Source organism: Microtus oregoni, unplaced genomic scaffold, assembly GCF_018167655.1.
Source record: "Microtus oregoni isolate MIOR12 unplaced genomic scaffold, Mior012 000008F_ref0000371, whole genome shotgun sequence".
NCBI classification, from domain to species: domain Eukaryota; kingdom Metazoa; phylum Chordata; class Mammalia; order Rodentia; family Cricetidae; genus Microtus; species Microtus oregoni.
Genome location: NW_024543067.1, coordinates 38330867 through 38351475, shown reverse-complemented (window position 1 = coordinate 38351475; position 20609 = coordinate 38330867). Strand labels below are relative to the sequence as shown.

At 50.3% G+C, this 20609-nt stretch overlaps 1 protein-coding gene across 2 annotated transcripts in view; it reads left to right on the top strand.

Moving 5' to 3' along the window:
• Positions 1-19554, top strand: part of Kank2 (KN motif and ankyrin repeat domains 2) — a 29320-nt gene extending 9766 nt beyond the window's left edge. Inside the window, exons 4-12 of one of the 2 annotated variants that reach the window (XM_041657430.1) lie at positions 7795-7959; positions 8063-8150; positions 8669-8905; positions 11662-11749; positions 12461-12680; positions 14200-14342; positions 16509-16709; positions 16787-16876; positions 17524-19554. In XM_041657430.1, the coding sequence (XP_041513364.1) occupies positions 7795-7959; positions 8063-8150; positions 8669-8905; positions 11662-11749; positions 12461-12680; positions 14200-14342; positions 16509-16709; positions 16787-16876; positions 17524-17577 (1286 nt within the window). In that variant the 3' untranslated portion in view covers positions 17578-19554. Of the gene's footprint in view, positions 1-7794; positions 7960-8047; positions 8151-8668; positions 8906-11661; positions 11750-12460; positions 12681-14199; positions 14343-16508; positions 16710-16786; positions 16877-17523 lie in introns of both variants that reach the window. The other variant, XM_041657429.1, reaches the window with a different exon arrangement.
• Positions 19555-20609: the final 1055 nt, after the last annotated feature.

Below are 20609 nucleotides of genomic sequence, written 5' to 3'. Positions count from 1 at the left end.
CACACACACACACATGCACCCTGCACCCGCCACCACCTCTACCTCTTGCGTGCTGGGGTTACAGGTTGGATGCTGGGGATGGCACCCAGGGCTGGAGCATGCTTGGTAACGCTCTACCACTCAGCTCCGTCCTCGACCCATTTACTTTGTAAGAGCGCATGTATTTGAGACAGGTCGGTTTTGTAGCCCAGGCTGCTCTTCTCTTGCCCACCGTCTGACTTGCCAGAGCTGGGATTTCGGGTGTGAGCCACCGCAGCCAGCGTGAAGTTTTCAAGGGCATAAGAGAAGAGTTTGTTTTTGATATCTGGCACCACAAAGCTTATTATTGTTTTCCTTGACTTCGTTTATTTTTTCAGCTGCTAGGGATGGAACCCAGGGCCTCAGATATCCTGGGTATGCAATCTGCTGCTGGACCAGGCCCTAACTCCTGTGCTTTTCATACGTCCTAAACCATATTTTCCTTTCGATTTTCCCCAGTCACATAAAAACGTAAGTCTACTGAGCATGGTAGGACACATCTATAATTCCAACATTTGCAAGAATGAGACAGGAGGATTGCTGTGAGTTCTAGACTATCCTGGGCTACATAGCAAGATGCCGTCTCTTTTGTTTGTTTGTTTGTTTTTGTTTTTCAGTGTAGCCTTGACTGTCCCAGAACTCACTCTGTAGAACAGGCTGGCCTCTAACTTACAGAGATCCGCCTGCCTCTGCCTCCTGAGTGCTGGGATTAAAGGCATGTGCCGCCATTACCACCGGCCAGCTGCAAGGGCTTGCTGAAGATGCATTCCATCCACGACATCACATACCACATACCACATACATAAACAGTACAGTGTCAGGTACCTCTCCTCTCAGTGCTGGGAGGTGGAGGCTTTTTAAAATTTTTATTATTATTATTATTATTATTATTATTATTATTATTATTTTGCTCTGGATCTTCCAGAGGATCTGTTTGGTTCTCAGCACCCATGTCAGGCAGCTCACAACCACCTGTATTTTCCCGGTCCATTGGAGCTGCCCCAGGCACCTGTATGTGCACATGTGTGCACGCACACTTCACACACACACACACACACACACGCACACACACACACAGGCTCACAGACTTGATTAAAAATAAATTTTAGAAAACATGTCCGGCGGTGGTGGCGCAAGCCTTTAATCCCAGCACTCGGGAGGCAGAGGCAGGCGGATCTCTGTGAGTTTGAGGCCAGCCTGATCTACAAGAGCTAGTTCCAGGACAGGCTCCAAAGCTACAGAGACACCTTGTCTTGAAAAACCAAAAAAAAGAAAAGAAAAGAAAAGAAAAGAAATATCAACGTAGTTGTCTGACTGTACTATTTCTGTAATCTCACAGAGTTGTTCTTTTTGTTTTTTTGCTCTTCAAACCAGTGTTTCTCAACCACGTGGTAGCAGCGGTGGTGGCACATGCCTTTAATTTCAGCACTTTGGAGGCAGAGGCGAACTGATCTCTGATCTCTGTGAGTTCAAGGCCAGCCTGCTCTATGGAGCTAGTTCCAGGGTTTCTCTGTGTAACAGTCCTGGCTGGTCTGGAACTCACGGAGACCCACCTGCCTCTGCCTCCTGAGTTCTGGGATTAAAGGTGTGCACCACCACCCGCACCCTGCAAGTCTTACCCGTATTTCAATTACAGCTTTCATCCCATTCGTTATATATATTTTTCTTTATTCTGCCTTGCTTTCTAGTTTTCTGATATCACCATGGTCTCCTTTTGAATTACTTGCAAACTTTTTTATTTATTGTGTGTGTGTTGTGTGTGTGCACGTGCGTGCGCGCCCAAATACAATTTTTGGGAGTGGTTTCTCTCCTACTGTGTGAGCGATCAAACTCAAGGCATCAGGCCCAGCATCAAGTTCCTATCCACTGAGGCATCTCGGCAGCCCAGGAGTTTGCTTTTTGAAGAGGAAGTTTCTCTGTGCTGCCCTGGCTGGCTACCCAGCAGTCCTCCTGCCTCACCCTGGCCTTCCTATCCCTTTTACTGTCGTTGCTACACCCCACCTCAGCCACTTACTTAGCTATTGCATGTCTTGACAAACATGCCCTGTGCCTGCCTGATTTCCTTAAATGGTCTTGTGTTTCAGAAAAACAAGATCCTCTCTCTGTTTCTTGTTTTTTCCACTTTAACTTTTTTTCCCCTCCAGTGCTGGGATGGGGCCGTGAGCATCCTGCAAGCCAGGCGGGTGCCAGGCACTGAACGCCCGCTCTGATTTTCATTTTCATTATTATATTATGTTTGTTGACTTTGTGGAGGAGTGTGTGGAGGCCACAGAACAGTTTAGGAAATCTCTTCTCTTCTGCTACCTTGTGGGTTCTGGAGATCAGACCTGGCAGCAAGCGCCTTTAACCACTGAGCCTTGCCAGCCCCACATCTGCTGTTTCTGCACAGGCTCTGGGAATCTGAATTCAGACTCCTGTGGCAAACACTTTCACCTGCCGAGCCACCACACCAGGCGCTGTAGGTTTTGATTTTGTTTTGAAGTAAGGTCTTACACAGTTGTCCAGGCTAGCCTTGAAGTTACTCAAGCCTGGGCGGACCTTTGAATTGTGATTCTCCTCAGCTCAGCTCCCCAAGTCGCTGGGATAGCAGGCCTGGAGAGCTCCGTGTGTGTGTGTGTGTGTGTGTGTGTGTGTGTGAGAGAGAGAGAGAGAGAGAGAGAACAGCGTGTGTATGGGGGTGAGAACACAGCCTTAGGCGTTGCTTTGAGGGGAATTGTTCTGTTTGCTGCTTTTGTACCCTGCTAACTGCTAACTTTTGTGCCCTATGGCTTCTGAGGATGCTCCGGCTGTACACCCATCTCTGTAGGGGCCCTGGGATTGCAGACACATACAGTCATGCTGGGGGTTTGTGGGATTTGAACTCAGATCCTCGTGCTTGCACAGCAGATGCTGTGCTCGCTGAGCCTTCTTCCCAACACAGGTAGTTTTTAAGAGTCTTTACATTTTTATTTATGGGGGGAAGGGTGTCGGAGAACAGCCTGCAGGAGTCAGCTGTCTCCTTCCCCTGTGTGGGTCCCAGAGATCAGACTGGACTGTCAGACTTGGGGACACACACCTTTACTGCGAGCTCTCTTGTCGGCCCTAGAAAAGTGTTTTTCCACTGTTGTCTTGTTTTGTGTTTCAAACAGGGTTTCTCTGTACCTTTGGCTGTCCTGGAACTAGCTCTGTAGACCAGACTGGCCACTCACAGAGATCCACCTGCCTCTGCCTCCCAAGTGCTGGGATTAAAGGCGTGCGCCACCATGCCTAGCCTGGAAGGAGCCTTTTAAGCCTGTTTTTTTCTTTTGTCTTCCTTCTTTCTTTTTCACATGGGATCTTGCATATATGTAGTACATACACATATATGTGTATGCATAGCACATGCAAACATGTAGTACACACTTATGGTATACGCATAGTACACATACCTATATAGTACACACATATATAGTACACCTACACACATATGTAGTATACACATATACATATACACACATATGAAGTACATATATACAGGTTGGCTTCAAACTCATGCCCCTCTGCCCTCAGCCCCCAACCCTAGTGCCTGGGCTTATGGGGACAAGCCAGCATACCAGGCTATATCTAAGGCTTATTGTCCTGTTTTTATTAAGGTGTAGGACACTTTGGGAAGACAAGCATGTTGCCACAGAAGGTACATGGAGGTCAGACACCAGTCCTCACTTTGTTTGAAGCAAGGTTTCTCTCTTGTTCATTGCTAGGTGCCAGGCTAGCCCAAAGACTTCCAAGAGCCCCTTTTCTTGGCCTCCCATCTCACCATGGGAACCCTGGGATCACATTCCTCCACTGTATCCAGCTTACACATAGGTCATCGGGCAGGTTCCCCTACCCACAGAGCTCTGCCCCCCTCCCCCCCAGCCCCAGCATTTAGATCAGGAGCTTTAAACCAAGTGTGGTGGTCTATGCGTGTTATCCCAGCACTGGGGAGGAGGCAGGAGGACTAGCCTGGGATTGTAGAGAAAGACCCACCCCAAACGACAACAGAAAGAACCTGAGGACACAGCTCAGTTTCTAGAGTGCAGGCTTAGAATACAGGGAGCCCCAGGTTTTATCCCAGAACTTGGTAGGGTCGTTCAGCCTGGGCCACATGAGGCCCTGCCTAAAAAGAGACAGCGTGCAAGGGGAGCCGCGGCTCAGTCAAGATACTGCAGTAGGGTTTGGGGTTCAGCTCATGGTATAGCATGTGCCCAGCAAAGTCCTGCGTTCAGGCCTCAGCGCCAGACCCCCCCCAAAAAATCTACAGTAGTGGACACAAATCTGGGGTTCCTTCCCCAGTACCACAAAACATTAATAAATAATAGTTTGACACACCCCAGCACTGGCCCTGGCTCGGTGTGAATCCAGTCCTGGTGTCAGCTTGGGTCACCACACCCTAGACTCTCCTTTTGGACAGATTTGTAGCCAAGTGTCTCACTCCACCCTGTCTTGTCTGTACTCAGCTTGTGGAGGAAAAACACTTAGCTCCTTGGAGAACTTAAGTAGCACCCAGGAACTTCAGGAAGCAGTGGATTGCTTATGTTAAAAAAAAATTTAGTGGCGGTAGCTCCTTTAATCGTAGCACTTGGGAAACCGAGGCAAGCAATCACTTTGAGTTTGAGGCCAGCCTGGTCTATATATGGTGTTTCAGGCCATCAGGGTAACATAGTGACATAAACAAAATATTAGATTTAAAAAATATGTATGCTTTTAAAGAGCCCTGACACTCTTTGACCTTCCACGAGGCTGTGCCCATGGCAGGAAGGCAATGCCTCTGGGACAGCAAAGCTACCACAGGGTGTGAGAAGCACAGGCAGCTGGGGGAGTGGAAATCGCACCGTGATTCCACACTGGAAACTGGACTAATGTGCGTTCGTGGAGACAGAGCCCAAGAAGTCACCTGTGTCAGCGTGGTAGCACACACCTTTGACCTCAGTGCTCAGGAGGCAGAGGCAGGACAATCACCTGCTCGACATACTGTGTTCTAGGCAAGCCAAAGCTACACAATGAGACCCTGTCTGGAAAAAAAAAAGAGCTGGTGGGGTGGGTGGTGGGTCAGTGGTTAAGAGCACTGGCTGCTCTTCCAGAGGACCCGGGTTCAATTCCCAGTGCCCAACATGGTGGCTCACACCATCTGTAACTCCAGTCCCAAAGAATATGATAAATATTCTCTTTCATGCAGGCACCAGGAATGTATATGGTGTACAGACATACATGCAGAGAAAACATACACACACACGCTAAAAAAAAAAATCTTTAAAACCTAGACTAAATGATACATGGAGTAAAACATACCTTCTTATGTGTGTGTGTATGCTGTCTATGGGAGCATGAGTGCAGAACCAGTGTTCACACAGGTTGCCGGCCTTGTAGAGCAAATGCCTTTAACTGTCTTACTGCTAAAGCCATCCTGGTAGCCCCCTACATGCAGGAAGCATGTTTCACATGATCTTTAGCTGACCCGTCTCTAGAAATGTCTTTTTTTAAAAAACTGAGACGGTGTCTTGGTACATAGACTTGACGGATCTGGAGCTTGCTCTGTAGACCAGCCTGACATCAATCTCACAAAGATCCTCCTGTCTCTACCTCTCCTGTGCTGGAATTAGAGACGCGCACAGCCATACCCGATCTGTACTTTATTTTCTCCAAGGAAATTTTTGGCAGAGTAGGGTTTGATCTGATTGGTTGATTGATTGTGCTGATTGTGGCACTGAGATTGTAATCCAAGGCGGCACAAACTAGACAAGTATTCTACCACTGAGCCACACCCCAGCCCCTCACTGCAGGATTCTAGGCAGGCTCTTTACTACTAAGCTATGTCCAGGTCCCAAATTTTAAAATGGGTTTTTTTGTTTTGTTTTTGTTTTTTGTTTTGTTTTTTCAAGACAGGGGTTTTTCTTTAGCTTTAGAGCTTGTCCTGGAACTTACTCTGTAGACCAGGCTGACCTCGAACTCACAGAGATCCTCCTGTCTCTGCCTCCTGAGTGCTGGGATTAAAGGTGTGTGCCACCACCTTTCGGCGTTTTTAAATTTTTCTAATGGCTCTGGTCCCATTTTCCTGGTGGCCAAACTCACACATGTTTAAGTTAGATTAAGACAGTCTGTCCCTCACATGGCTTAGGGAGGGGATGCAACTGTGTGTGTTCTTTAAAGGGGGATGGCGAAGGGCTTAGAGAGGCAGCTCTGGGTGAAGCATTTGTTGGGATCTGTGAGGATCTGAGTGAATCTGGGGGGAGCAGCCTGGTAAAGCTGGGCGGAGTGGCTCATGACCCCAGCGCTCCTACAGGAAGGGAGGGCACAGAGACAGGAGAGTTTGGAGGCCTGCAGGCCAGCCAGTCTGGCACACAGTGAGCAGCAGGAGACCTGTCTCTCTACAAGACAGACAGGGATGACGTGACAACCTCACCAGAGGCCCTCCTATGACCTTCGTGCATGCTGTGGCAACTGTACACACATACTCATACACACACAGTCACAGCTACACACACAATCGCACAGACACTCACACAGGTGCAGTCTCTCTCTCTCTCCCTCTCCCCCCCCCCCCCCCCCCCCTCTCTCTCTCTCTCTCTCTCTCTCTCTCTCACACACACACACACACACACACACACACACACCGAGATAAGGAAGAGGAAACACCAGGCAGGGGAGCATGCCTGTGATCCCTGCACTTGGGTGATGGAGACAGAAAAATTGCTGCTAATTCTGGGCCAGCCTGGGCTATGTAGTAATGCCATGAGTTAAAATGAGTTAAAATGTTTTTTTTTTGGGGGGGAGGGGTTGGCAGAGATGTTAAGACACTTGCTTGGGTCACACAGTCCCTAGGTATGAAGTTTGAATCTCTGTTCTGGCCACCATGCTCTTGACCACAATTGGACTTCTTTTTCTTTAGAAAATACTCAGGGTGACAGAGTGTGAGAGATTTGAGTCTGAAGCCGGGGACTCTTGGTCTCCCAGATCTTTATCATTGGCGGGCTGCCGGCTGACAATAGTTTCAACAACTCACTGTGCCTCAGTTTCTTCTCTCTGTGAGCTGAGCCCTTCCTGGGGTGGAAGCTTTGATGTAAGGATTGTCCAGCGTGCTCCGGCTGTATGGTGCAGAGCCATCGTGACTGTTGGGCTCTTTGCTGGGTGTGTGCGGGGGCGTCAGAGGACACCTCCGAGACAGGCAGGGTCACACACAGGCCTGGAATTTACCAGAAGACTAGGCTGGAAGCGGTCAACTCCAGCTCTAGGGTGACGGATAAGTTTGAGTGTGCACTGCTTATCTGTGTGGATTCTAGGGATGAGCTTGGGTCCCATGTTTCCGGCCAGCCCTGCCCCACCTACTCCTCTCCCTTCCCTTTGCATGTGTTCTTGTGTTGCCGGTCTTCATAGGGTGAAGCCATTGTCCCACGGCATTCTTGTTTTTCTGTTTTGTTTGTTTGAGACAGGGTCACACTGTGCAGCCCTGGCTGACCTGGAGCTCATTCTGTAGACCAGGCTGGCCTCAAACTCACAGAGATCCTCCTGCTTCTGCCTTCTGGGTGCTGGGATTGCAGATAAACACCACCACGCCTAGTTTAGGTGGTGCTGAAGATGGATCTCAGGGCTTGGGACGGGCTAGGCAAGTGCTCTACCATAGAGACAGCTATGTGCATTTTAGAGACAAGGGCTCATTCTGTAGCCCAGGCTAATCCTCCCACCTCTACCCTACAGCAACGTTGGAGGCCTATTTTATTATTAATTTTTATTATTTATTATTATTGATCTCTGTCTGGTCCACATCTCTTTTCATCCCAGGTGTCCCAAAGTCTCCCGCAGAGCCTTCCTCCTCCGCTGCACACCCTGCTGCAGCGCCCACGAAACAGTCTGAGAATCCTGACCAGGCAGCTCCCGCGGACACCACTGACAGGGAGCCCACAAGGCCAGCAGCCTCCCAGGAGACACAAGTGGCTGAGGGAGCAGGTGAATAGACATTGGCGAGGGAGACGGGCCCCTGGTCATCCAGAGTGGACTAGGAGTCAAGGGGCACTCATGTTACATGGTCTCTCAGACAGAGTCTCTGTAGGAGGGCAGTCTACCTTGAAGAGGAAAGAGGATCCTGCAGATCCCGGAGCCCACCAGAGGAACTTCCAGTTTGTGGGGGTCAATGGCGGGTGAGTGATCTCCAGCCCCCAGTGGCTCCCCTAAGTCCTTCATACTGTGACCCTGAAGACTGGGGACAGGAGGCCTGTTTGTCCTGCTGCTGAGAGCCAGTCCCAGCTCGGCCCCTCACTGCTAATCCCTCAAGTCAAAGCATGGGTGTATAGAATAAGGAAACTGAGGCAAAGGAATGTGTGCACCTGGTTGAGACCCATGCAGTGGCTCTGGCATCTGTGTGGGTCCAGTGCACCCCAAAGGGCCTGATCTGATTAGAGCCGCAGTATAGCATCCCAGGTCTGCAGTGGCGGCTGAGTGACAGTTCTGGTGTGACATGGTTAGAAACGGAGGGCCACAGGCTCGCCAGTCCCCCAGCGAGGGGCTGGAGCGTGGACTCCAGGCACCTGCTTGCCTAGCATGTGACTAGCACTGGGATCATCCCTGATGGAAAATGGTGGAGAACCAAGGCCCAGGGAGGTCACACTGGTCCCTCCTACACCCATTCTCATTAGTATCCTTTCCCTTCGCTCCCTAGTTACGAGTCATCCTCAGAGGACTCCAGCACAGCGGAGAACTCGGAGCACGAGAGCACAGAGAACGAAGCCCCAGAGCCACCAGCAAGGACCCCGAGCACAGCTGAATGCTCTCAGCTCAGGCCTTCTGGGACTGCAGCAGCCAAGGCCACTCTGGAAGAGAACCAGCTGCCCCAGGAAGCTCAGCGTGTGCCCGCAGCTGAGGCGGCATCAGAATCCAACTCCGAGGAGGAAATTCGGTCAGTTCTCTGGGCGGGACGGCGTTGGACAGGGTGAAGGGTTGGTGAGCTGCTGCTGCCTGGGATCCAGCCAGATAGGAAGCTGTGTTTCTGAGTGTGTCTGAAAGTTTTCTTCTTGAGACAGGGTCTCACTTTGTAGCCCTGGCTGGCCTGGAATGCTCACTAAGCAGACCAGGCTAGCCTCAGACTCAGAGCTCTGCCTCGTGTGTGCATGTCAGCACGTGTGTTGGTAGATGCATGCGGGGGACATGTGCATGTGAAGACTGAGGGTCAGTGTTGTTTACTCCACTCTCTGTTTTGGTGTTTAGTTTTTAGTGTGTGTGTGTGTAGTGTATTGCATGTGTGTGCTATTGAGACCGTGTGTTTTGTGTCTGTGTGTATGGTGTGGATGCATATGTTTGTGTAGATATCTGTGCACACGTATATCTCCATGTGTACATACCCAGGACTGGTGCTCAGTGTCTTTCTTCTTCCACCGCTCCACACCTTATCTACCGAGTCAGAGTCCCCTCCTGGCCCAGCTGGCTGTGCAGCTCAGTCTAGCTAGCATGTTCTGTAGATCAGCTGTCTCCCACCCATGTGCTGGCATCGCCACTGCCTGCCATACCCATCTGGCCTTTCTGTGGCTTCTGGGAATGTGGATTCCTGCCCTCACACCCAGACTGCAAGTCCTCTGCTACTGACCCATCTTCCTACCCCCTCCCTTTTTATTTTGAGATAAAGTCTCAAAATCAAGTTACCCAAGCTAACCTTGAACTGACTCTGTAGCCCAGAATACCTCAAATTTGCAGCCCTACTGCCTCCATTTCCTGAGTGTTAAGATCATAGACATAAGCCTAGTTTATGAGGTGCCAGGCTGGACCCCAGGGCCCCATGCCTAGGGCAAGTCTAACAGTTGAACCACATCTCCAGCCCACTCTTCATACTTCTTATGTAGAGTTGCTAGGTTGCCCAAACTAGCCTTCAGTGTCACTGTAAGCCAGACTGGCCTTGAACCTGTGCAATCTTGCCTCCACCTCCAAGTAGCTGGAATTCCCAAATAAGTCCACCAGCCCTGGCAATGAACCTGCCCTATTGAGTTTGAAGCTAGCCCGGGACACATGAGACCAAGTCTTGAAAAGTGGGGAGAGGCCTGGAATGATGCCTCTCCATTTAAACGCACTGGCTGCTCTTCCATGGGACCTGGGTTCAATTCTTAGCACCCACTGTGTTATGACAAAGCTTTTCCTGAGGAGACACAACACACACATCTGCTCACCCCAGATGAGGAACCCATGACAGACTAAAGTACAAATACCGCCAAAGTCCAACTTCATGCACCAATGAGTTCCACTGGGGATACCTAGAGGCATATGGGTGAAGGGTGACTTACAGGAGCAGAAATGGTTCCAAGAGAGCTGCATCACCAAGGCCCACCCCAGCACGAGTGGCAGCTCACACAGCTGGGAACCTGGAGCACACCGCACAGTCGGCAGGCAGCTGCACAGGCTGGAGAGCGTCCTTCCCAGGTGCCCTGCCCAGGTGGCCTAACCTTGCCTAGCAGCTGGGCTGGTTTCTGCTTCTCCCAGGCCGCTGGTCGGGTCTCAGTCCTCGCAGGTCAGCCTCCTTTCCTCTGAGGCAGTGGTTCTCAAGCTTCCTAATGCTGTGACCCTTTAATACAGTTCTCCATACTGTGGTGACCCCCAACTGTAAAATTATTTGCGTTGTTACTTCATAACTGTAATTTTGCTATTGTTATGAATCGTAACATAAATATCTGTGTTTTCAGGTGGTCTTAGGTGATCCCTGTGGAAGGGTCATTTGACCCTCCCCCCCTGCAAAGGGGTCATGACCCACAGGTTGAGAACCACATATCTAGGGGAACCCTCTGCTTTTATTGCTAATTTTGGTAAGGTCAGTTTCAGGGACTTCCCTTACTATTTTGAGTTGCTTATCCTCTTGTTTAAGGAGCTTTGTGCAGGATGGGTTGTTTCAATCTCAGAGGAAACTGTTACATTGTGGCAGCTCACAACCATCTGTAACTACAGTTCCAGAGAATCCAACACCCTCTGGCCTGTTTGGACACTAGCCACACATATGCACAGATATGTGTACATGCAGGCAAAACACCCACACACATGAACTAAAAATGGACAAGTCTTTCTTGAGATCATAATCTGATAATAACATTTTCCCCTTCACTTTTCTCCTTCTAAACCTCTCATACCCATCCCACTCTTTCAGATTCATAGCCTCTGATTTTTTATTGTTACTACATATATATGTGTGTGTGTGTGTGTGTGTGTAAACATACATATTCCTAGATAAAATGTGTCTGACCAAAAATTAATTCATCTTTTAAAAAGTAATAATAGGGGGCTGGAGAGATGGCTCAGTTGTTAAGAGCACTGGCTGCCCTTTCAGAGGATCCAGGTTCAGTCCCCAGCACCCACATGGCAGCTCATGCTGTTTGTAACTCCAGTTCCAGAGAATCCAGCACCCTTACACAGACATATATTGTAGGCAAAATATCAATGCACATTAGAAAGAAAAGAAGAAAAGAAAAAATGCCAGGCAGTATTGTCACACACCTTTAGTCCCAGCACTCATAAGGCAGAGGCAGGTGGATCTCTGTGAGTTCCAAGACTGCCAGGGCTACACAGAGAAACCCTGTCTTGGGGGAAGGGGGTGCGGAGTAAATAAAAAGCTAAAGGGAAAAATAAATAAATGTTTAGAAAGTAAAATAATGTAAGCCTGACCTTTTCTGTTCCTGGCAGGATGGAGCTGAGCCCTGACCTCATATCAGCCTGTCTGGCCCTGGAGAAATACCTGGAGAACCCCAATGCCCTCACTGAGCGAGAACTGGTACGGAGGATCCCTGGGCCCGAGGGTGCCCCTCCACCCTCACGCCACACATCCCCACCCTCAAAGTCTGCACTCAGTGAGGACCCATCTCTCAAGGGTGTCATTAGTGGTGGGTAGGGCTCGAGTCCTGACGTCAGTGCCGGGGTCCCCATGGTCTTGTTTTGGGGATGTTGGAGAGATTTCATGCTTTCGCTGTAGGCACTGTATCTGTCAGTGTCTCAGGCTACGATTCCTGGGTCCTGTGCACCCCAGGGTCAGTGCTGCCACTGTAGCTGGCAATGGCCATTACTTTGTTTTCATGTCTTGTTTTGATGTCTGCTGTAGCCAACGCTGGCCTTGGCCTACATTTGTGGCTAAAGATGATCCCGAACTCCTGATCCTCCTGCCTTCATCTCCCGAGTGCTAGAATTCCAGACTTGCACCTCCTCACTGGACTTGTCTGTTTCTTGAGATAGGGTCTTACTATATAGCCCAGGCTAGCCTGATCTGCATAGTGAAACAGATTTCACTGCTAGCCTCGAATTCATTGAAATCCTCCTGCCTCTGCTTCTGTGTTTGTTTCCAGAGAAGTTCTCAGTATGTAGCCTGATTTGGCCTTGGACTCAGGATTTTCCTTCCTTGGGCTCCCGGGGGCTGGAATCACACGTGTACTACCTTGCCCAGATGAGGGCACCTCTGTCCTCACTCCCCACTCCTGCTGTCTCTATCCAGAAAGTGGCCTACACCACAGTACTTCAGGAATGGCTGCGCCTGGCCTGCCGCAGTGACGCTCACCCTGAGCTTGTACGGCGACATCTGGTCACCTTCAGGGCCATGTCTGCCCGGCTGCTGGACTATGTGGTCAACATTGCCGACAGCAACGGTAACACGGCGCTGCACTACTCCGTGTCCCACGCCAACTTCCCTGTGGTGCGGCAGTTACTGGACAGCGGTAAGCCTCCAGGCCAGGCCAGCCTGCTGGGCTAACTGGGGAGGCATGGCTTCCTGAGCTCCCAGTCTGAAGTTCCTGCTCCCTGTACAGTGAGATGGGGGTGGAAGGCAAGGAGTACGGGTTTCCAGTCTGATGGGGGAGGCCCTGTGCTTTCTCTCTCTCTGAGGAAGCTTCCACTCTGCTGATCTGATGGAGGCAATACCACCTTCTTAGATTGGATAGAGGGGGAATGTGCCCTTCACGGAAAGATGAAGGAAGCTTTGCCCTCCCCGTCTCATGGAGGAATGTAGCCCACCCAGTCTGGTAGAGCAGGCTAGGCCCTTGCTGTGTGCTGGGAAGACTGTTAGCCGAATAATGAATTCGGTCTTGATGTCACATCTCCAATGGTACCTGTGTGATGGACACATTGTTTCCAAAGCCCTTGTGAGAGGAAGGCTGTGGCCTCTGAACTGCCTATTGGAGAGTACACATGGTATTCAGTCAGGCCGGAAGAAACCTGTCTTCCCTGGTCTGATGGAGAAGGCAGAACCTCCCAGTCTATGAGGGAGGCAGGAGCCATGGTCTGATGGTCAAGGCATAGATCTCTAAGGTGGAGGGAGGGAGTTGCTGCAACTGACCTCCATGACACCATGGCAGATACCCCGATTCCAACGCCTAAATAGATGTAAAAATACAGTTTAGGGAGCTGCAGAGATGGTTTGGTGGTTAAAAGTGGGCACTACTCACAGAGGACCCACATTTAGTTCCCAGCACCCACACCAGACAGCTCATAACTGTCTGTGATTTACCTACAGCATCCTCTTCAGGATCCTTGGAGCACTTGTTCTCTGGTGCACACACATACACCGAAAATTAAAACATAAGTCTCTTTTAAAACAAGATATGTATTTTTGTTTGTTTTTCAACACAGAGTTTCTCTGTGTAGTCCTGGCTGTCCTAGAATTCACTTTGGGGACCAGGCTGGCCTCGAACTCAGAGATCCACCTGCCTCTGCCTCACAAATGCTGGGACTAAAGGCGTCGCCTTCACACCCAGCTCTAAATAATATTTTTTAAATATTAAAAATAAACAGAGTTCGAGGCTAGCCTGGTCTTCAGAACAAGTTCCAGGACAGGCTCCAAAGCTACAGAGAAAAAAACAAAACTAGGAAAAAAAAAAAAAGATCCGGGCTGGAGAGATGGCTCAGAGGTTAAGAGCACTGGTTGCTCTTCCATAGGTCCTGAGTTCAATTCCCAGCAACCACATGGTGGTTCACAACCATCTATAATGGGATCTGGTGCCCTCTTCTGTCAGAACACTGTATACTTAATAAATAAAATCTTTAAAAAAAATAAACAAAGCAAACAAAACACAAACTCAGGTGCCTGGCTCCTGAAGGAAGCATCCAGCTCTCCACAAGCACATACACGTATACAGAAACCTGCTCGGCTATGCCTAGACCGAGCGCTCACTGGGACTGGCGAGCCTTTAGTGCTGATGGCAGAGGCTCAGTCACCCCATCCCCACCCTCCCCATACAGGCGTCTGTCAGGTGGACAAGCTGAACCGTGCTGGCTACAGCCCCATCATGCTCACTGCTCTGGCCACCCTGAAGACCCAGGATGACATGGAGACCATCCTTCAGCTCTTCCGGCTTGGGGATGTGAACGCCAAAGCCAGCCAGGTACGGGCTGCGGTATGCCTTGAGACTCACTTCACTCCTACTGCCGTGTGGGTCCCAGGATGAAACTCGGGTTATCAGGCTTGGTGGCAAGCATCTTACCCACTGAGTCCCCTCACCTGCTCCCAGACCAAGCCAGGTCATGATGACATTCTGTGTCCATGGGAACAGTCACTGCTCTGAGACTCAGAAGCAATATTGGCTCTTCAGGGTTCAAGGCAAGGAGCTGAAGTTCAAACCTGAGTGACTCAGTCTTAGAGCGAGCTCCGGATAGCTTGCATATGATGCATCTGTGTGTGTGTGTGTGCACGTGAGCATGTGCACATGCTTGCATGCCAGAGGACGGTGCATTTTAAGACATGTCTCTTACTAAATCTAGGATTCACCAATTCCCCTAGACTGGCTATCTAGGATCCTCCAGCCTCTGCCTCCCAGGTGCTGAGATCACAAGTTGCACATGGACCTGATTGTGCACAGGTTCTTTCTGATGGAACTCAGCTGCTTGTGTTTGCAAGGCAAGCACTTTACCTGCTTGGCAACAGTGTATTTCCCCCTCCCTGTTTGAAACAGTAGCTAACAGTTATACCCCAGACTGGCCCGGAACTCAGAGCTCAGAGATCTGCCTGCCGCTGGAGTGCTGGGATTAAAGGCAAGCAGCACATTCTGTGTGTTTTGCCTGCTTGTATGTGCACCATGTTTGTGCCAGGAGGCCAGAACAGGAAATCAGATTCCCTGTGACTTGAGCTACAGGTGGTTGTGAGCATCCATGTAGCTGCAGGGAACCAAACCTCTGCAAGAACAATTGGTGCTTTTAACCACGGAGCTACTCCAGCTCACAGCCCTCTTCTTACATGTTGATTTGACATAGGATCTCATTGAGTTACCCAGGCTGGCCTGAACTGTCCCGATAGACCTGGAACATGAGACCCTTTGACATCAGGCCCCGCCTCTTTTCTCTCCTTCCCCATGTCCCCTTCAGTCTCCTTCTGTCTGCATGCCTATAGCCTCAGGACTTAGAAAACTGGTCCAGTAAGATCAGGGGTTAACATAGCAAGCTCCAGGCCACATGAGACCTGCCTGTTAGGTAATAACAGTGATAATAAAGAGGAAAGCCCTAGCCGGGTGATGGTGGCACACTCCTTTAATCCCAGCACTCGGGAGGCAGAGGCAGGCGGATCTCTGTGAGTTCGAGACCAGCCTGGTCTACAGAGCTAGTTCCAGGACAGGCTCCAAAGCCACAGAGAAACCCTGTCTCGAAAAACCAAAAAAAAAAAAAAAAAAAGAGGAAAGCCCTGTTCTCATAGGTATACTCTCTTCCTGGAGCCCTGCTGGCTTTGAACTTCCCGGCTCTGGCTATGTCCTGTAAATGGAGTCCCCTAGCTGGGAATCAATGTGTTCAGGGAACCTCTGAACAAAAGGGCCTGCCCATCCTGGGGGCTCTACAGTGAGACCCTGACTGCCCGTCCTGGGGGCTCTACAGTGAGACCCTGACTGCCCGTCCTGGGGGCTCTACAGTGAGACCCTGACTGCCCGTCCTGGGGGCTCTGCAGTGAGACCCTGACTGCCCGTCCTGGGGGCTCTGCAGTGAGACCCTGACTGCCCATCCTGGAGGCTCTGTGGTGAGGCTCCGACACCACCTAAACAAAAACACCGTCGATGAATTTTTGCACTCAAAGTTTTTCCACGTGTGAGTATCCATCAGTATTCTGAGTGATGCTCCTCTTCATGGCTGAGTGGTGTTCTGTTGTGTCTAGACACGGTTTGTTTGATCTTTTCATCCACTGCTGAGCATCCGTTTTGTTTTTCGAGACAGGGTTTCTCTGTGTAACCCTGGCTGTGCTAGAACTCGCTCTCTTAGACCAGGATGACCTCGAACTCACAGAGATCCGCCTGCCTCTGCCTCCTGAGTGCTGGGATTAAAGGCGTGCACCACCACCACCTAGCTAGTTTGATTAAATTTTTGCTTAACTTTACACCTGTGAGTTGGAGGCTCATGGTAGGTGACCATACAGGTGGGTAGAACCAAGAGAGCCCTTCTGAGGAAGACAACCAGGAGGGCCCAGCGTGTATACCCAGTCAGTGTCAGAGCACTTGGGAGCCATGGGACGGTCAAGAGCAGGGGTGTGATGTTGCCGGCCTCTATACTGTAGCCCCGTTCCGTTGCCTCAGGCTGGACAGACGGCCCTGATGCTGGCAGTCAGCCACGGACGAGTGGACGTGGTGAAGGCTCTGTTGGCCTGTGAGGTGGATGTCAACACGCAGGATGAGGATGGCTCCACGGCCCTAATGTGTGCATGTGAGCACGGACACAAGGAGATCACCGGGCTCCTGCTGGCTGTGCCCAACTGCGACATCTCACTCACCGACCGAGTGAGTCCCCACCCAGGTGCTGCCTAGGGAGGGTGGGTTGCACATGGGGCATCTTTATAGTTGTGGCTGCTTTGCAGGATGGGAGCACAGCACTGATGGTGGCCCTCGACGCAGGGCAGAGCGAGATCGCATCCATGCTGTACTCACGCATGAACATCCAGTGCTCGGTGAGTCCAGATCCCTGCACTAGAGGGCGGGACTCAGAGCTGAGCGGTAGATGATAGGCACCTGCCATCCCAGAATTGGGGAGACTGAGGTAGAAGAGAAGGTAGGTCCCAGTCCAGCCAAGGCTACAGAGTTGAGTTTAAGGCCAGCCCTGGCAACTAAGTAAGACTTACCTCAAAATGTAAAGGAAAAGGGCTGGGGTCAGGGTAGAGCCAAGAATCTTCCCATGAAAGAGGCTGGGGCTCAGGATAGAAACCCCGCCTACAATCCCCCAGTGAGAGGTCAGGGTGCAACTTAGCAGTGGGACCAGCATTCTTTCTTGAACCTCTGCATTAATATTTGGTTGCCTAAAACAATATTTGGTGTTTTGTTTGTTTTTCAAGGTAAGTATATTTGATCATACTATGATCCTCCTCCAGCTGGGTTGAGTTCGAGACCTGGTGCAGGGGTCAGTGAAGAAGTCCCTTTGTGTCCCAAGTCTCCACTTTGATTCCTTCCCATGCCTTCTCCGCAAGGACAAGGTGACAATACACTGCTGTATGTGGTGCCTTGGAAGGGAGGGACCACCCTCCCTCCCTCTGCATCCACAGCAAATCTCCTCAGAGGGATTTGAAAGGATTCCAAGAAAGAATTCTGCCTCTCGTTGCAGTTCGCTCCCATGTCAGACTACGAGAGTCCAGCATCATCCTCAGCTGAAGAGTAAAGACCGGGAGAGGCCAGTGACTCCCCAAGGACCCCAGCCACACAGCCACACTGCAGAGGCGCCTCCCCTCATCCCGCCCCCTGTCTGCCCTGCACTTCCTCAGCCTTCCTCTCCGGGGGAGTCCTGACATCTGCCAGACTCAGCTCTACAGGCCTTTCCCAGCACCCTGAGTTCAAACCCACATTCAAAGCCAAAAAGCCAAGCTACTTTCTCCGCCCAGTTGGCGGCAGTTGCTGACTCCCGGGTGTGGGTTTCTTAGGGAGAACATGGAGAACAATCAGCCGGCAATTATGGGAGGAGTGGGGGCAAGAAGGGAAAATACTATATTTTTGAGTCATTGTTAGGGGAAGGGAGGGGTCAGAATTTGAGTTGCTAAATTCGAATGTCACTGGAATGTTAGAGTCTCCTTGTCCTGACTTCACTACGGCAAGTCTCCACTAGGCCTGCTTAATGCCCTTGTGCCAAATGTCATTGTCTAGTGTATAATAGGGTTTTGTCCACTGCCCTCCACCCCCAGACAGTTTTCTTGGGGGCCAGGGGAGTCTCCTGTGATTGCTTCACAATATAAGATTCTGTCACTCAGGAGCGTGCGGTCTCTCCCCAGGTCAGAGATCTGTCTTTTCAAGATCTGTCACCCACTCCCTCCCCCCACACACATTCAAGTTGGGGCATCTCAGCACCCTGCAGTTGAGGTCCTGGTGGGCCCTGTGGCTTGGAAATGACCATCTTACAAGGAGAAATGATACAGACTTACCCATTCCCCACAGGGAGAGCTCAGGACACAGGAGTGTTCCTAGAAAAGCTCTAAGACCGACAGAGGAAAGAGAAAAGGGGCCATTCCAGAGTGTCTCCCAGCTTGGAACCCAGAACTGCTCTCCTCCAAGGAGAGTAAACAGAGGATGTGATACTGACCAAGTACAGGCGCATTCCACAGCCCATGTGGTCTTGATTAGGTACTGGCTGGCCTCAAAACACACCCAGAAGTAGCTTAAAGTCACAGGCTTCACGGAAACCCAACGGCCAGAGGAGTAGCTGTGTGTGTGTGTGTGTTCCTAAAGCTCTAGAGTGCCTGTTGGTGACGGGGCACAGGCTCTAGAGTACCTGTCGGTGATGGGGCACAGGCTCTAGAGTGCCTGTTAGTGATGGGGCACAGGCTCTAGAGTACCTGTCGGTGACAGGGCACAGGCTCTAGAGTGCCTGTTGGTGACGGGGCACAGGCAGGCTGCACTTTTCTTTTAGTGGGTTTTTTGGTTGTTTTGTTTTTGTTTTTCTGTTCCCGGAATCTCAGCATGTTTTTGTTTTTCCTAGTTGTCTTTGTAAAGAAGAAAGGAGACCACTTCTAAATGTGCCTTGTGATGGGAGCAGTCTTGTCCAGGTCACAGCTGTACCCAATGGGCTTTGGAGCCAAACCTCAGGGCAGAGTCGAGGCTTATGAGCTAAGGAAAGTGCTGGGTTCTCTTCTAGACAAGTAGGTCTCTTGGTTTGATGGAATCGTAGTTGGCTTGGGTTTTTAGGTCGAAGGCATAGAGGCTTGGTTGGCATGAGGTGGACGCGTGGATGGATGAGTGCCTGGGTAGAGGCTGAATAGAGATGAGTGATGACAGACAGATGGACGAGTGTGTGGATGGATGATAAATGAGAGACGGGCGAGTGATGGGTGGGCTGGCGGGCGGATGTCAGGATAGAGTCTGCACGTGAATAGAGCTGCCGGTGCCTGAGGGGTGCTCACAGCCTCCGGAAGCATTCTCTGTGATCCCAAAGCACAGAGCTCCTCATACAAGTTCCTGTCTGTCTCTGCCACTGTTCTCTCTGCCTCGGGGACAGCAGGGTCAGTGCTTGTCCCTGCTTTTTTCTATACTCAGCTCCACTTTGCGACCACGGTACGTCCATCAAGACAGTGTTACACGTAAATGAAGTATTCTTTTCTTGTAATCATGTTTTAGGAAGTAAAAGGACTTTTAATAAAGCTACAAACAATGACAATGCCTTTGTGGGTTTTTTTAACCCCTTCCTTATTTTAAGGCTGGCCTAGAACTTTCAATCTTTGTCCCTCCTCTTCACATCCAGTGTATCTGATGCTGGCCTATAGCCTGGTGCCTTGTGTGTGCTAGCCTCTACTAACCCCAGCCCCCTGCATCTTGTTTTGTCTCTTGCTATTCTTGGTGTGTGCTGCTCTGGGGATTGAACCCAGGCCTTGTGCACACCAGGCAAGCGCTGTGCCACTGAGCTACACCCAGGTCATTGTTTTCTGATTCTTTAAGCTTTTAAAAATCAACCTAAAGGGGGCTGGAGAGATGGCTCAGAGGTTAAGAGCATTGCCTGCTCTACCAAAGGTCCTGAGTTCAAGTCCCAGCAACCACATGGTGGCTCACAACCATCTGTAATGGGGTCTGATGCCCTCTTCTGGCCTGCAAGCATACACACAGATAGAATATTGTATACATAATAAATAAATAAATATTTAAAAAAAAATCAACCTAAAGGGGGCTGGAGAGATGGCTCAGAGGTTAAGAGCATTGCCTGCTCTTCCAAAGGTCCTGAGTTCAATTCCCAGCAACCACATGGTGGCTCACAACCATCTGTAATGGGGTCTGGTGCCCTCTTCTGGCCATACACACAGACAGAATATTGTATATATAATAAATAAATAAATATTAAAAAAAAATCAAAACCGGGCGGTGGTGGCACACGCCTTTAATCCTAGCACTCAGGAGGCAGAGGCAGGCGGATCTCTGTGAGTTCGAGACCAGCCTGGTCTACAGAGCTAGTTCCAGGACAGGCTCCAAAGCCAGAGAGAAACCCTGTCTCGAAAAACAAAAACAAACAAACAAAAAAACCTAAAGTGTTGAAGCTGTGACTCAGCAGCTAAGAGCACGAGCTGCTCTTCCAAAGGGCCCAAGTTTGTCCCCAGCACCCGGGCATGCAGCTCACAGCCCCTGGAACTCCAGCTCCAAGAAATCCTCCATTGTGGATGCTACATTAACATGGCACATAACACACATAATTAAAATTTAAATAAGTTTTTTTTAAAA